The 17103-nt window shown below is 32.8% G+C and overlaps 2 protein-coding genes across 2 annotated transcripts in view; one reads left to right on the forward strand and one right to left on the reverse strand.

Annotated features, from left to right (window-relative positions):
- Positions 1–17103, reverse strand: part of LOC139516554 (ATP-dependent RNA helicase TDRD9-like) — a 50675-nt gene that overhangs the window by 13901 nt on the left and 19671 nt on the right. The window contains exons 22-28 of the mRNA XM_071306728.1: positions 16523–16600; positions 15744–15857; positions 14406–14499; positions 8967–9068; positions 8370–8507; positions 7884–7973; positions 7186–7308 (exon numbers count right to left, since the gene is read on the reverse strand). Coding sequence (XP_071162829.1) covers positions 7186–7308; positions 7884–7973; positions 8370–8507; positions 8967–9068; positions 14406–14499; positions 15744–15857; positions 16523–16600 — 739 coding nt within the window. The remainder of the gene's footprint in view (positions 1–7185; positions 7309–7883; positions 7974–8369; positions 8508–8966; positions 9069–14405; positions 14500–15743; positions 15858–16522; positions 16601–17103) is intronic.
- LOC139516557 (complement C1q-like protein 3) lies at positions 1665–5712 on the forward strand. The gene is made up of 3 exons (XM_071306735.1): positions 1665–1770; positions 3841–3900; positions 5279–5712. The coding sequence occupies exons 1-3, from the start codon at positions 1683–1685 to the stop codon at positions 5695–5697; spliced, it is 567 nt and encodes a 188-aa protein (XP_071162836.1). The 5' UTR covers positions 1665–1682; the 3' UTR covers positions 5698–5712.

Consider the following 17103-nt stretch of genomic DNA (forward strand, 5'->3'; position numbering starts at 1 on the left):
TCATCCCAGTCGGGGCACCTCTGGAGGTTGTAGTGGACAGTGTCGAAACAGCAGAGGAAGGAGGATTCACCTGAAGACAAAACCATGCATCTTTCCAACAGGATGTATTAAGGTAATTATCCTAAACCCTTCTCTAATCTACTGTGAACAATACTATGATTGTAATTTTATATTGTATTGTGGAGAAGACTTTACAAGTCAAGTATGATTTACTTATTTCTAATCAATTTTGCTTTAATTCAGCAAATAAAATATGTTTAAACTAAATATGAAAACTTGAAATCAGGTTATTTGTTAACCAATGAATGCACTATACATGCACATCTAAATAATCATATACATCTATGAAATTTAGGATTTTTACTGGTATTTTGAACAAGTCTTATTCAAGAGTATAATAGCTTGCTCTGGAAAGAAATACAGATGATACGTATAAGTTTTTTTCAATTTATCTCTATAGAAAAACCAGACAATATCAAGAGTTGTCTTCCCTTTTACAAAGGTTTTCTTTCCAAAAAGTTTAAAATAATTCTGATAAGTTTAGTTTATAATCATGATCATGTTTAATTGCAAACTTAATATTTCTTACAACCAAATGCAAACAAAAACGTGATAATTTCTCCCCAGATATGTTAATTAACATTAAATTTCAAGTTCATTACAGTTTTCATTGTTAAAAAGCCTTAAGGAGGCTCGAGGGTATAAAAATTTCAGAAAAAAATCAAACATTTGTTTTTCATTACAAATTTTATTTATTTCCTTTTGTAGTTGTTACTTTATCATATGGTACAAAAATCATTCAAAACAATCAATTCGTGTTGGCCTCAGATGACTTTCAAAATGTATACATCATTGAAAAAGTTCCAAATTATCTCCCTTTGGTGGAAAAATGCCATTTTTTTACTCTAAAATTGAAATATCTTTTTCAACTCATCGGTGACCTATCTCTTTTAATATAATTTCCATATAAGCTGTACTTAAACTAAATTATTGTAAAATTTTAGCGATTTCTGTAATAAATTTCTTTTTTTTATTTCGATATTACCTTTATTTCTCCTATTACTTCAACAGAAAAAAAACACCTTTACAAAAATGTATGCTTCTTTCGAAGACAGATTGTGAGCGCAAATGAACGGTGACCCCACTTTTTTATTTTATTTTCCTATTAACTATAAGATAAAGTTCATTTATAGAAAAATATAGAGAAATCCTATATAAATGATTTAGACCCTGGAACCCCCTTAAAGACTTTAATGTCATTTCTCAATTGTCTGCACAAATTAAATCTCTAGTTATGATAATATGAAATTTGCATAATGTTCATAACTAAATATTATTAAGATTCAATACAATGCAATCATAATATGAAATTTGCACAATGTTCATAACTAAATATTATAAAGTTTGAATGCAATGCAGTTTGCATTTTGAGTTTTAACCTCTTCAAATCATGGGTTCATTGAAATTTATGGTTTTATTTTTAGTAGTGACTAATTGTTCTAGAGAAGTAATTTTACCAAATTCTTGGAACTAGTTAGGTTGCATGTAGTATATTACCAATAGGAATCATATTTCATTTAATGACAGACACATAAAACAGCTTGCTAGGTTTCAGTTAAGTATAAATAAAAGTTGCAAAATAAACATAAAAAACATTCATTTAAGAAAACAGGTTACTTCCCATGAACACAATGTTTAGGACAACTGTGACAGTTTTCTTGTTTTTGATGATGATGGTTAAAGTGGAGTCGGCATGTGATACTGAACTTCGTAAGCACTTAATTAAGACAAATTTCAATTTAGTTTAGCATTATGAGGTAGAAAAATAAATGGAGAATGTGTCCTCATGGACACAGATGATGCTCCCGCTTACATACAACATTATAAAGAGACATATATCAAGAACAATAAAAGTGATGATTCACGATACCCAAATTTGTACTTAATCTGAGTTTTGTGGTAATAAATAATGTGTATAGATTTCATATTATTTGGTTTGGGCAAACTAAGTTACAAAACAGAAAATATTAATTTTTATACGCCCGTAAAATTTTGATGGGACATATTATAGTTATACAATTGTCCTGGGTCCCTCTGTTTGTCATGAACTTTTCGCACCGTAACTTGAGAACAACTTATCCAAAGGAGTAGGTCCGGTAAGGACCGATTTTGGCCTCAAATTTCAGGTTCATCTGACAAAAGATTTTGACCACTTTTTAAACACTTAAGTGTCTATTTTATTTGAATTAATTACTTTATGTGAAAGATTTTAACAGATTTAGTCATTAAAAACGATCCGATTCAAGCTCAAATATGAAAAATCTACCTAATATGCCGAAAAATGTCACTTTTCAGATGGTTTTTGGTAAAAATGAAAGTGGCCGCATCCGTGTTCATCCTCAACCTTTATATATGTTATGTATTATCATAAAATACAACTTACATTTCAATATTAAGGATGAACACGAATGCGGCCACTTTTGTTTTACACGAAAACCGTCTAAAATTTAACTAAAATGCTAGAATTATGAGGATTTCAGTAATTTAGCATGACTTAATGGTGCTAGTACCGGATATATGTGCATTGTATTGTCAAAAACAGCCCATATTTATGTAGCAGAAGCATTCTACTGTCCAATAAATAACTAAAGGTTTACATTTTAACAATTTTGTAAAACTGCCATATTTTGGGGCCAAAAAGGGCTCTTACTGAACCTACTCCTTTCATGAAACTTTACATAGCTATTTCTTATGATGGTCAAACGATCTGTATAATTTTTAGTGAAAATAAGATTAAACTTTTTTGAGTAATGGGACTTTGTAACTAAAAATAGCGGTGTGTTTTTTTCATATTTGTGCCGTATTACAAAAAAGATTTATACAAACAAGATTGATTTTCTCGCTTGAGCTGGTAATGTGAAAGCGAGAAAAGCAATCGAGTTGAGATGACCAATGATAATCTGTTTATCGCTATTTTACCTATGACGACGTTGTCAATTTCATGTCAATTTCGTTAGCAACGCCACGTGGCCTCCTTAGTTTCTAGCGATAATTTTTCCATCTCAAGCGAGAAGCATGATATGAAAATTATCACAAAAAAAGATCAAAGGAAAAATGCACAAAATAGCGATAATAATGATTATTGCTTAAAACTTAACACACTTCTTAGTTATATTAAATTAAAGATATGAATACTTTTTGATGATGATTCAAAAAATTTTCCTTTTAGAGTACTTCAGTTTTTTGTAAAAAAAAAAAAGAGGGGGGGGGGGAGTCTCACATGTTTCGTCATATCTCAGAAACTATTTATGATATGATTATTGTATAAAACTTCACACACTTGTTATCTAATGAATCTGAACAGTTGTATACTTTTTGTGATGATTTTTTATTACATTTAGTGTTATTGAATTTTTTATTGAGCTTGTTGGTAAAAAATATAGTCTTTTTTTTTATCACATTTTGCGCTGTATCTCTATTGCTTAATAGTTTACACCCTTATGTTTTGTCAGGGTTTGCATATACACCCCATCAGTTTCAATTTATGTATTGACATGCCAAATTTTTCGTTGCTAAATTCTTTGTGGTAATTAGCATAATGAATACTCTTCATAACATTTGGTTAAGGCAAAATCAAGTTAGGAAACTCGAACCAATTTTGGGATGTATGGACGTATCTACGTCAAGACGAACAAGGATAAAACTGAATTACCCCCCCCCCCCCCCCCCCCCCCACTATGGTAGCAGCATACACATCAAAGGAAATGACTCATTTCAAAGTATGACTGTATATATTCTGTAACACCTTGTATATAAAGCATATATTTTTTTCATTTGCAGAGAATGGCCTCTTTCAAGATCTTCTTAACATGATGATGAAACTTAAAGGTTCCAATCAAGGTATGTTCTTAACAGCATTTGATAAACTTATTTTGAACTTTCAACACTTGAACAGCAGTTTACATTCTGATTTCTTTATTTACTTTTTGGAAGACCCAAACTCTAACAGAAAGGTCTATTAACTGAACTCAGTCTATCCTTCAGTATGTCCTACATTCCATCCCATGAAATTTTTGAGATCACATTTTTATGTGCTTTGATTTATCTCAGGAATTAAAAATCAGAATTTCATGAAATTTGGAATATATATAGAGCTTCATGTGAGCACACTGTACTGTGTGATTGAGTTTTCATATTCATGTCTCAAGGACTTTCTGTTTACTGAATATCAATACATGTATATATTCTTAGCCATACTAGCCATGCACAAAGTTTTTGTTTCAATTTGTCAGGAATTACAAATCAGAGAAAGGACTAGAAGCATTTAAGCTTGATTTAAGCATCAGAAAATAAAATTATTGTGATTTATTTAAAATTTGCACATAAATGCTTGGAAATGCAGAAAGTCAAGAAATTTTAATAAATAACATATATAGATATAGGAAGATGTGGTGCGAGTGCCAATGAGACAACTCTCCATACAAATAACAATTTAAAAAGTAAACCATTATAGGTTAAAGTACGGCCTTCAACACGGAGCCTTGGCTCACACCGAACAACAAGCTATAAAGGGCCCCAAAATTACTAGTGTAAAACCATTCAAACGGGAAATCCAACGGTCTAATCTATATAAACAAAACGAGAAACACGTATATATTACATAAACAAACGACAACTACTGTACATCAGATTCCTGACTTAGGACAGGTGCAAACATTTGCAGCGGGATTAAACGTTTTAATGGATCCAAACCTTCTCCCTTTTTCTGAAACAATAGCATAACATCACAACAAAGAAAAACTTGATCTGAGGATGTTATAATATGCACTGTTTTCATGAAAACAATAAAACTGCAGAATTTTTTCAGTTTTCATCATTATCTCACCAAACATGCAGTTGTTTGTTGCATGTCAAACTTTGAAAAACTAATATGTTCTCTATTAAAAATTGTTGTAAACGCAGTATATCCAATTTTTTTTTAACAAAAAACAATGTATTCAAATCTTGCCATGTTTTGTTGCTGTGGAAACAGATGCGGTATGATAACTTTTAAATTTGCACTTATATTTGGGCCAAATAAGAGTTGACAGTATGTTACAAACTGTATGCGGATTCAATATAATCTTTTTAGTTCATTCATAATTATGTCCCTTTAACCTTTCAGAAAATGTTTTCATCACAACTCATTATAGTGTCTACATCTCTTCAAATAATAAAAAGTCAAAACTAATCTAATATCACAGTTTTATGACAATAATGCCATCATTTTTCTTTGCAGAACTGTCTACATGTAAATGCCAGAAGAAAGTACCAGCAATTGCTTTCACAGCTTCTCTGACGGCTACTAAATCCATTGGACCTCTAGAAACAATTAAATTCAACAAAGTTTGGACAAATGCTGGTACAGGATATGACCCAAATTCTGGAATTTTTACTGCAGCAAAGAAAGGGTACTATCAAATAACTGCAACAATAATGTCTCAGAGTGGGAAATGGTTTCATGCATCTATATGGAAAAATGATGAAAAAAATGTAGGGTTATACGCTGGACAAGGTCATAAAACAGGTTCTGCTAGCATTGTTCTCAATTTAAAGAAAGGAGACCGTGTATATGTTAAACATCATAACTACACACAAGTAATCTACAGTGATAGCAATCAATATACCATGTTTTCTGGCTTCCTTATCTCTGAATAAAATATAAAACAATATTTGTAATGCCTTTTATCTTATAAAATCCATGTTGTCAGGTGACGTGTACAGCTGAAGAAACAGGTTATTTTTATTTTATCAAGATAAGTAGTATATACATGTCTTCCCTTCAAAATGAAAGGTGTACACATGCATCAATAAAAAGTGGTGTTTGGTATAGTCTATGTGACAGCTACCCAACAACAAAATTTTAGGTCAACATATGATCTTCAACAATAGCCAGCTTTCTTAACAATATGTCAAGTTCTAATTTACCTAATGTAGAAAAGTAGTGAATAAATTGAGCAGAAACTACCAAAGATCTGCTACCAACACAGATTTCTATATAAATAGCTAATAAAACTGTCAAGGTAAATTCAAACCACCAAAAGGTTCAAAGTTTAACCTGATGAAAGGGATATGACTTTTAAATCTTGACACTGCAAATTTTTCTAGGAAAAACACCTGATGAAGGTAAATCCAGAAAAGCAATTTGGACAGGATGACCTTTTGTAGATTCACTTGAAGTTCTAGTTACTAAAAGGTGACTTGATTACGAAAAGTAATATACTAGGCACTATTTCATAAAACATTAGGTTGCAAAGTTCTACAAAAATTAAGCCGTTGTTGGGTAAAAAAAGAGAACAAAAACTTTAAAAATGTTATGCCCAGCTTGCAAATTCGATTATCTCCCTTGGTACAAAATGAACCAGGTTTGTTGTCTGCTCTATGGTCGGTGTTGTCTCTTTGACACATTCCCCTTTTCCATTCTCAATTTTATTATATTCCTGTGGGTAAAGTTTCATCAATATCCACCATCTGTATTGTCTAGGAGGAGGTGAAGACACATCAATATGCGCCTGTAGAATGATTCCTGTTTACCTTCAAAGCTTTCTTTGTAAAAGGGCTAAAGCGACGCCAGTAAAATTAATTTGCGATCATCAAATCACCAATTGATGCCATCAGAGCTTAAAATACAAAATACAGTTATCTTCTAATTAACTGGAGAACTTGCAGAATTTTATCATTACATTGCAGCTGTCTTATACTAACAACATATATCTAGCAATGAACTACACAAATTACTAATTGATTATTTCATAAAATTAATTTTGAGCTAAATCTCAAATAAGTGATTGGTCAACTATCAATGCACAAGGACAAAGTCTCTTCCATAAGCACATAAACAAGATGTTTCCTGACCAATTAATACAGTTATTCAACTTTATCCTGATATTCAAATGGTTCTAAAGGTTTTTTAACAACTCAACTGACCAATGAAATTCTTGTTTATAACTAGGTGTTTAAACTGTTCTATAGCTCTGACTGTCCAGGTTCCATCAGGAAATTTAATTGGTTTCAAATCATTTTCCTCAACTTACCTGACCAATGAAATTCTTGTTTATAACTAGGTGTTTAAATTGTTCATTAGCTTCCACTGTCCAGGTTCCATCAAGACATTTAACTGGTTCCAAAGTATTTTCATCAACTTACCTGACCAATGAAATTCTTGTTTATAACTAGATGTTTAAACTGTTCCTTAGCTTCCACTGTCCAGGTTCCATCAGGACATTTAATTGGTGAAGGACGGATTTCACAAAGCTTACATTCAACAGCCTGTAAGAATACAAAGATACATTATTTTGGTTACTGAATCTTTTACATATTTCCAGAGAAATTCAAAATTATTTTCATGTGTATTAGTATTGCTATTGTTTAACAATGAAGAAACATGCCAGAGTATTTATTGAAATTTTATGAAATGCTGCATACAAATAATGCCATCAAAATTAAGATTTCAACTTTTTTGTTGTTTCTTAACCTATCCTGTTACAATTTTCCCTATAACACAAACATTTGAAAAATTTCTGAGTCTATAATACTGTGTATTCATTTATTTTCGTGGGTATCAATTTTCACGAATTGAGGAAAACTTAATTTCATGGTTTTGCCAAAGTCTGTATACAAGCCAATTGAAAATTTCCAATTTGTTGAACATTTAAATTTGTGGCTCTCCTGTACCCACGAAATCCACAAAAATAAGTATCTAACCAAAATTAATGAATCCACAGTACTTAATTTATATCTGTTGGTAATGGGTCTCTTTAAAAGTAAATTGTCTTCCAAGTGGTGTGTGTGATGAAATAATTACAACAAACCTGTGAACAAGATGATATCTCTATTTGACATACCTGGAAGGGAATTGATAAGAATTCACTTGGCATTTCTCTCAAAGCTTCTTTTCTCATCTTTTCAGTGTTCCCATAATCCACAAAGAAAACCTGGTAATAAAAAAGCTAATTTTTTATGTTGGGCTATGCAGTACATGTACATGGAGACCTCAAATTTATTTAACCTATAATGTCTGTTTGTTTTGTTCACACATCATTGTCAATATAATGTAATTTGATGCGACTGTCATACAAGGGAGAGGTTTAGAGAGCTATAATACCTGGTTTAATCCACTATTTTCTACCTAATAAAATGCCTGTACCAAGTCAGGAATATGACAGTTGTTATCCGTTTGTTAGATGTGTTTGTTCTTTTAATTTTGCCTTTGATTACAGACTTTCTGTTTTGAATTTTCCTAAGAGTTTGGTATTTTTGATATTATACTTTTTGCTATTTTTTGGAATTACTATTTTATTTTTGTCTAATTTTTGTATGTTAAACCCTACCTCTACAATTTCAATCCACTGGTTACTACGACCATCCCTCTCTCTTTCCACACTTTCTACTCTGGCTCTGTAAAGTTCTCCTTCAAAAGGTGCTGCACAGAACATTCCCCGACGTAGATATGGGTCAGGCTTAATTTGCTAAAAAAAAATAAGTTTCCATGTATACAAGTTAAATGACTTAGGTTGATATATATTGTTGATCATTCACATTGGGAAATTTAAAAAATAAACTCTTATAATGATATAGCATTAGCAGATTTCATACTTTGTACTTTTTAGCCACTGACATCTTGATTCCATCTCTGTATAAGTGAAATAGTCAGTAAACACATTTAAAAAAAATATCAGATTGAACAAAAAATCCAAATAAACAACTGTCAATTTATAAGTACTAATTAACTTACCATCTTTGTACTAATATAATGAACAGCAAGACCATAGAAAAATCATGAGACTAGTCAAATATATAGAGAAAGAACTTAAAAATAAAAGTGGTGTTAAATATCTTTTGGTTAAAAATGTATGGAGCATTTGAAAAACAGCAGTAAGAACAGACAACTGAGAGATAATCAGTCAATAATTTTCACTTGTACTTACTGGCAAAACATTTTCATTGTTCAGGGCATTTTGTACACAAAACAAATCATGTTGTGTCTTTTCTTCAGCATATTGTGCCCAAAAATGTCCACAATCAACAACCTATAATTATAAAGTAATATTGTCTATAACTAGATTGAATAATCTAATCTAATTGCACTGCTGGTAAACATTTGTCACATTTACTACTGGCAACAGCCCTGAAAAAAATCGTTTAAGGTAGATAGGGTGTCTTCCTCCATCTTGGATTTTGAAATACTAGAAAACAAGGTCTAGATCTTTGATGAAATGTGCAAATTTTTATAGGAGTAGGTAATTCATGTATAAGAATTTTCATTATAATATAGAAAATGCCATGTTTGATCATATATATGATTGTATTTTACAAAATAAAGAATTCTTTTGTTTGATTCATTTTTTTCCAACTTTGTCAAATAAGGGGAGGCAACTCAAATGCAAGGGCAGATAATTCAGATAGTGTTACTTTTACGATAGAATGTGTTAGGAATTTACCCATTTTTACATGTAGCAAGAAAACGAGTCCGGTGACCCCATTTTTTCTTTTTCTTATCTGAAAGCATAATATTGAAGCTATCTTTCTGAAAGCATAATATTGAAGCTATCTTCTCATATTTTATCTCAAAATTCTATGCTGTGGTTTGCGTTTTATGGCGGAAAAATGGGTTTTCCATGCATAAACTATACAAAATCTTGACAATTTTGAACAACCTGTAGCGTGAAAATAAGTCCGGTGACCCATTCTTTTTATTAATGTTTTTAAACAAGCAGGATATGAACTACATTTTGGCAAATTATTAAAAGATTCTATGGATTATAATTTAGACACCCCATCTACCTTAAGGAAAAAGATCTTAAATTATTATGAATGACTTGGCAAGACCCATTTTATTAAAATTGGAGTCCAACTTGAAAACAGGATGGTCAAGTATTTTATGACATACTCTAGATCTATCTACATGTTTTATTTGCTATAAATTGGGTTATTTTTTCTGAGAAAATTAGGAAATTCAAATTTTTATACTTTCACATATTACTATGAATTCGTTATTATTAATAGGATAGTGATTTAAATATGATTGTATCATATAAAGTATTAGTGAACCAATATTCAATAATTTTTTTCAATAGGCTTGCAAGCAGAATTTGGCAAAATGTAAAAATAAAATGTACCTATTATAATAAATGAATCCATAGTACACTACAATTAAACAGCCAGAAGTACAGTGATTGAAGTCATAAAAAAAATTTGCTCAGTGCTTAGAGCACATAAATCATGCTCGAAACATGAAATCCACAATTTTGATTGGTTGATTTTTCGAGGAGTACATAAAAACTGACTTGAAAGTGTTATGACCGCAAGGCCTGAACTAGGTATAATGAATCATACAACTTTTTATGTTATAAATTCAGTTTTAATCAACAATCTTTTATTCTAATTTCAATTAAACCCTTAAATTTGAATCTCTGATCTGAAACTGAAAAAACAAAAACACAAATGAATCACTGAACTGAGCTTTGACATGACTCACCTTACAGTTCAAAACTGAAATGGCTTTTTAACTGCAAACTATTTCAAGATAAAATTGAGAATGAAAATGTGGAATGTGTCAAAGAGACAATGACCTGACCATAGAAAAAACAATAGCAGAAGGTCACCAACAGGTCTTCAAAGAAGCGAGAAACTCCCGCACCCGGAGGCGTCCCTCAGGTGGCCCCTAAACACATATATACCAGTTCAGTGATAATGAACGCCATACTAATTTCCAAATTGTACACAAGAAACTAAAATTAAAATAATACAAGACGAACAAAGGCCAGAGGCTCCTGACTTGGGACAGGCGTAAAAATGCGGCCAGGTTAAACATGTTTATGAGATCTCAACGCTCCCCCTATACCTCTAGCCAATGTAGAAAAGTAAACGCATAACAATACGCACATTTAAAATTCAGTTCAAGAGAAGTCCGAGTCTGATGTCAGAAGATAATGCATTTAATTTTTTCTAAATAATAAAAAATGAGAATCTACTTATTTGAACTGCAACACTAACCATATATGAATAACTAGAGGCTCTCAAGAGCCTGTATCGCTCACCTGATTCTACTTGGGTTTTTGAAATCATATAAAAAAATATAAAATTTGGCTAAAAGTGACAACACAACCTCATTTATAAGGAAAGGAACATGTTTAATTTCATTCAAAAGTCCCCCACTGGCGGCCATCTTGGATGACGGATCGGCTACAAAGTAACAACACTTGGTCAGCACCTCATAAGGAACATTCATGCCATGTTTGGTTGTATTCCATTTAGTGGTTCTCTAAAAGAAGTCATTTGTATGCATTTCCCATAGGGTCCTATGTTAAACTAAGTCCCCTGCTGGCGGCCATCTTGGATGATGGATCGGCTACAAAGTAACAACACTTGGTCAGCACCTCATAAGGAACATTCATGCAATGTTTGGTTTTATTCCATTCAGTGGTTCTCTAAAAGAAGTCATTTGTATGCATTTCCCATAGGGTCCTATGTTAAACTAAGTCCCCCGCTGGCGGCAATCTTGGATAATGGATCGGCTACAAAGTAACAACACTTGGTCAGCACCACATTAGAAACATTCATGCCATGTTTGATTTCATTCCATTCAGTGGTTCCCTTAAAGAAGTCATTTGTATGCATTTCCCATAGGGTCCTATGTTAAACTAAGTCCCACGCTGGCGGCCATCTTGGATTATGGATCAGCTACAAAGTAACAACACTTGGTCAGCACCACATAAGGAAAATTCATGCCATGTTTGGTTTCATTCCATTCAGTGGTTCACTAGAAGAAGTGATTTGTATGCATTTCCAGTAGGGTCCTATGTTAAACTAAGTCCCCCGCTGGCGGCCTTCTTGGATAATATATCAGCTACAAAGTAACAACACTTGGTCAGCACTCCATAAGGAACACTCATGCTATGTTTGGTTTCATTCCATTTAGTGGTTCTCTAGAAGAAGTCATTTGTATGCATTTCCCATAGGGTCCTATGTTAAACTAAGTCCCACGCTGGCGGCCATATTGGATGATGGATCGGCTACAAAGTAACAACACTTGGTCAGCATCCCATAAGGAACATTCATGCTATGTTTGGTTTTATTCCATTCAGTGGTTCTCTAAAAAAAGTCATTTGTATGCATTTCCCATAGGGTCCTATGTTAAACTAAGTCCCCGGCTGGCAGCCATCTTGGATGATGGATCAGCAACAAAGTAACAACACTTGGTCAGCACCTCATAAGGAACATTCATGCCAGTTTGGTTTCATTCCATTCAGTGGTTCTCTAAAAGAAGTCATTAATGTATGCATTTCCCATAGGGTCCTATGTTAAACTAAGTCCCCCGCTGGCGGCCATCTTGGATGATGGATCGGCTACAAAGTAACAACACTTGGTCAGCACCCCATAAGGAACATTCATGCTATTTTTGGTTTTATTCCATTCAGTGGTTCTCTAAAAGAAGTCATTTGTATGCATTTCCCATAGGGTCCTATGTTAAACTAAGTCCCCTGCTGGTGGCCATCTTTGATGATGGATCGGCTACAAAGTAACAACACTTGGTCAGCACCACATAAGGAACATTCATGCCATGTTTGGTTTCATTCCATTCAGTGGTTCACTAGAAGAAGTCATTTGTATGCATTTCCAATAGGGTCCTATGTTAAACTAAGTCCCCGCTGGTGGCCATCTTGGATGATGGATCGGCTACAAAGTAACAACACTTGGTCAGCACTCCATAAGGAACATTCATGCTATGTTTGGTTTCATTCCATTTAGTGGTTCTCTAGAAGAAGTCATTTGTATGCATTTCCCATAGGGTCCTATGTTAAACTAAGTCCCCCGCTGGCGGCCATATTGGATGATGGATCGGCTACAAAGTAACAACACTTGGTCAGCACCACATAAGGATAATTCATGCTATGTTTGGTTTTATTCCATTCAGTGGTTCTCTAAAAGAAGTCATTTGTATGCATTTCCCATAGGGTCCTATGTTAAACTAAGTCCCCGGCTGGCGGCCATCTTGGATGATGGATCAGCAACAAAGTAACAACACTTGGTCAGCACCTCATAAGGAACATTCATGCCATGTTTGGTTTCATTCCATTCAATGGGTCTCTAAAAGAAGTCATTTGTATGCATTTCCCATAGCGTCCTATGTTAAACTAAGTCCCCCGCTGGCGGCCATCTTGGATGATGGATCGGCTACAAAGTAACAACACTTGGTCAGCACCTCATAAGGAACATTCATGCCATGTTTGGTTTTATTCCATTCAGTGGTTCTCTAGAAGAAGTTCAAAATGTAAATTGTTAACGACGACGACGACGACGGACGACGCCGGACGACGATGACGGACGACGGACGCCAAGTGGTGAGAAAAGCTCACTTGGCCCTTCGGGCCAGGTGAGCTAAAAAACGAATATAACCTTCTATATCCTAGTGTTATCGGTTCTCGATAGTGTATCAAACTTTTTCTCCTTATGGCCAGTTCTTCAAATAAATGTGGTCAAAGCTGATTGTGTTAATTAAGAAGATACTTTTATTCATTTCTTTATTATCCTCACGATGTTCTCTTACGTAAATCAAGAAAAATCAAAACATCTGTTGTTGTGCTCAAATTTGAAATTATGTGCAATACGTCATCAGTTCTTGATAGTTGTGAAAAGTATAGTATGGTAAGCATGTTTGATATTAATAGAAGATTTAAAATTACACAAATTGTAAAAAAGTATCAATTAACTACCATTTGTCTCTAGAGAACATATTTTTTTTATGAATTTTAGCATTATCGATCAATTAAGGCATCTTTAACTGATATCCTTGGAATTATCACTCAAGGACAAAAATATGCATTGAATATTAATTTGAGATGATTTTAAATTATTGAACCAATTCTTATATGTTAGAAGATGTTGTCACAGCTTTAATGAATATTTTTCTGTCACAGTGAAAATACTTAAGGGCATTACTTTTCCGATAATTTAATTGAATTAATTTTTATAGTTGATAAGATATGGCCCAAACTGCATTCCATAGATGTCACATCACATCTTACAATTGTGTATTACGTATGTGGACTTGACCTTCTTTTCAAGCTAAGTTTTGTTTACATTTGAAAACATGCTATTTATGAGTTGGGGTTGTTTTGGGAATAAGGAAAGTAGGCTAAAATGGGAAAATATTATTTTTACTGTTGTAAAATGTCGGAAAACTTGAAATGTTGAAATTATTGCTTGCTTAAACCGAGTTTTTGTTCTGTCCTTGAAATTCCTGACAAATACAAAACATGTGCGATTTCACGAACTACTTTTATTTTAACCACGTGTATTGCTATCGAGAACTGATTACTATCGAGAACAGATGACTACAGGATAATGCAAGCCGACATAATTACCTCAGTAACATGGAGTACAACCATAGTAGTTTCTGCAGGTGGTGGCTCCCTCTGTAATTTTTGTTCTGAAAAACCAACATCACCTACAGTAAACCTGAAATAAAGAGAGATATAGAATTTTTGTCCTAAGCAACCATACTGACCAACTGTATCCATTCAATATCATAACCATACATGTCAAGTGACAAGATATTCGCGTGTAATACACGCTTTTTTAACGATTTACACGCGAGGATTTTGTCACATGGCGTGTACACGCTTTTCACCATTTTACACACAATTACACGCTTTTTCGTTCTTTTCATTTTTTGGTCATTAGTGATATCTCTATTCTCGGGTTTTTTCCTTATTCGACAATAAATACCGAAAAATTCGAAGTAATTGTTTGGCTGCAATCATAAAAAAATTGTTTATTTTTCTATATGAACAAACAGTAAAAGGTAAGTAGTTTGTGATTTATTTAACAATTTTGTGACTTTCTTTCAAATTCACTTTATAGGGGAAATGTGCAGAGAAAGAGGTCACTTTCAGGGCCTGTACCGTCGTCTAAAGTGCCGATTGTTAAGCCAAAACGATGTGTACGGCAAGATTCAAGATTTATAAATTATATTTTGGAGTTTGAGTTTAAATGATCAAGTGACAAGTTACGCATAATTTGTGCATTCTATGTTGCAATGATAAAAAAAAGAATGCATGTGAGAGGAGAAATACAATGTAGCTATTTGAATAAGAATTTAACATGTTTATCTAATGGAAATCTACATGATTTCCCATTGTCAGAGGTTGACATGTATGATCATAACACAATTCTAAAATCCACAAAGTAACAAACAGTGGTAAAGAATACAAACTTTACATTTAAAAAGTATTTTCTTTTTTTCTTTTTTTTCTCAGTGAAAATATTTTAGAAAATTTGAATAAAGTAAATTTCATACAGGTAGGTTTTGCAAAATTGGTTGACTTAATTCTACCTCACATTAGGTCACTTATGCCATGTATCAAAATGGGAAACGCACAAACTTGAGGTTGGACAGTACACCGGTCTTTCAAATAATAAGTTTTTTAAAAGATTGTATAAGATAAGTAGATCTGATAACCTGGTATTTCATAAACCAACTTATTTGGCAGACATATTTGGCAGACATATTTGTGGACATTTAGTCCTTTCTAAACAATTCATTGTAATCTAGTAGTGACTTTCTAGTTTTCAAATAACGGAAGAACTAATATTCACATTATTCTTCTGTCCGTGAAGGTCACGAAAAATACAATACTTGCAAAAATTAGTTGGCTTACAGAAATAACAGAATGATGATTTTCCTACATGAATATTCATACCTGTTACTTCTGAGTCTTCCCTTGGCATTCTCTTGTTGCTTCCTTATTTCATCCATTTTTTCATTTGCGTCCTCTGGAGAATACAATGTAATTTCTATCTTCTGATTGAGTAGTCTGAAAAAGCAATATAAAAAAGTGTTTGATAAATTTCTATGAGGAAAATAAATTCATACAAATTTCATTGCAGAAGTTTTCAATGAAGTGCACCTTTCCAATATATTGATATAGAGAGTACACCTTACCTTTGACCAGAACAGATAACATTTAGGACACATTGAAATGATTTCATCAGTTGAATGTATATCATTAGTGTAAAGTGAGAGACAAAAAATTATAGAGTTTTTTTGGGGGGGCTGGTTAGTTTTGTGATTTGATAGAACTGCACAAATATTCCCTTATCAGCCTGATTAAGGATATGAAACAGTGAATATAAAATCTTTAGAAACAGGTTTGGACCTAGTAATTGTAAAATTAAACCCTTCAACACATTCACAAACTGTTGATACTTATATTTAGTTGTACATAAAATGTTACATGAAATAATCACAATAATTTGTATTACTGAACTCATAGTAGAGCAAATTCAAGATTATGTATGGTTACTTTAAAATCTGCACTAGATTTGAGGCCAAAAATAGGCCTATTTACGGTGCGAAAAAACAGATGTCAAGAAGAATCATATGATTTTTTAGAGAAGCTTTTTGTATAAAGGTTAAATTTTGTATTAGATATTTGAACTTTGGTATACTGATCTATTATTGCCAATTAAGATCTCCTACCTGTGCTTCACAGAAAGATAAACACCAGGATGTACTGTCTGTCGGTTTTCCTGCTTTCTTGGGAATTTTATGTATGCTCTGAAATAAAAAAAAAGAATTACAAATGAACAAATTTATACATAAGCAATAATATCAGATACTCCTTTGGAAGGATTATATCAGGATTGACAAAACAAATAAGTTGTATGCTGACAGAGGTATATAATGATTACTATAAAATGTATCATAAAATAATTGGTGGTTTACAGATTTTAATCAAAATTTATTTTTAAAAATTTTCATATGGGGCTTGTGACTATAAGCATAAACTGTTTCAGTAAAACTAAAAGGTTTAGAGCAACCACAAATATTTTTCATACAATAGGATTAACAAGTGAAACTGCGAGCTACTGCTCACTGATGATACCCCCGCCGCAAGTGGATAATATTAATAGTGTAAAAATATGCAAGTGTTCGGTAAACAGGAAGTTGTCGAGTGATGAATCTGAAAACACATCACACGGTATAGCTGACTTATATAAATCCTGAAACCAAATTTCAGAAATCCTTGTATTGTAGTTCCTGAGAAAAATGTGACGAAA

This window comes from Mytilus edulis, chromosome 3 (assembly GCF_963676685.1).
Source record: "Mytilus edulis chromosome 3, xbMytEdul2.2, whole genome shotgun sequence".
Taxonomy (NCBI): domain Eukaryota; kingdom Metazoa; phylum Mollusca; class Bivalvia; order Mytilida; family Mytilidae; genus Mytilus; species Mytilus edulis.

Bases quoted from the DNA above. Each gene is read 5' to 3' on its own strand.
- LOC139516557 (XM_071306735.1), top strand. From the start codon at position 1,683: ATGAACACAATGTTTAGGACAACTGTGACAGTTTTCTTGTTTTTGATG. The intron at 1,771-3,840 runs GTAAGCACTTAA...TTTCATTTGCAG, and splicing joins GGCATGTGATACTGAACTTC to AGAATGGCCTCTTTCAAGAT. The intron at 3,901-5,278 runs GTATGTTCTTAA...TTTTCTTTGCAG, and splicing joins ACTTAAAGGTTCCAATCAAG to AACTGTCTACATGTAAATGC.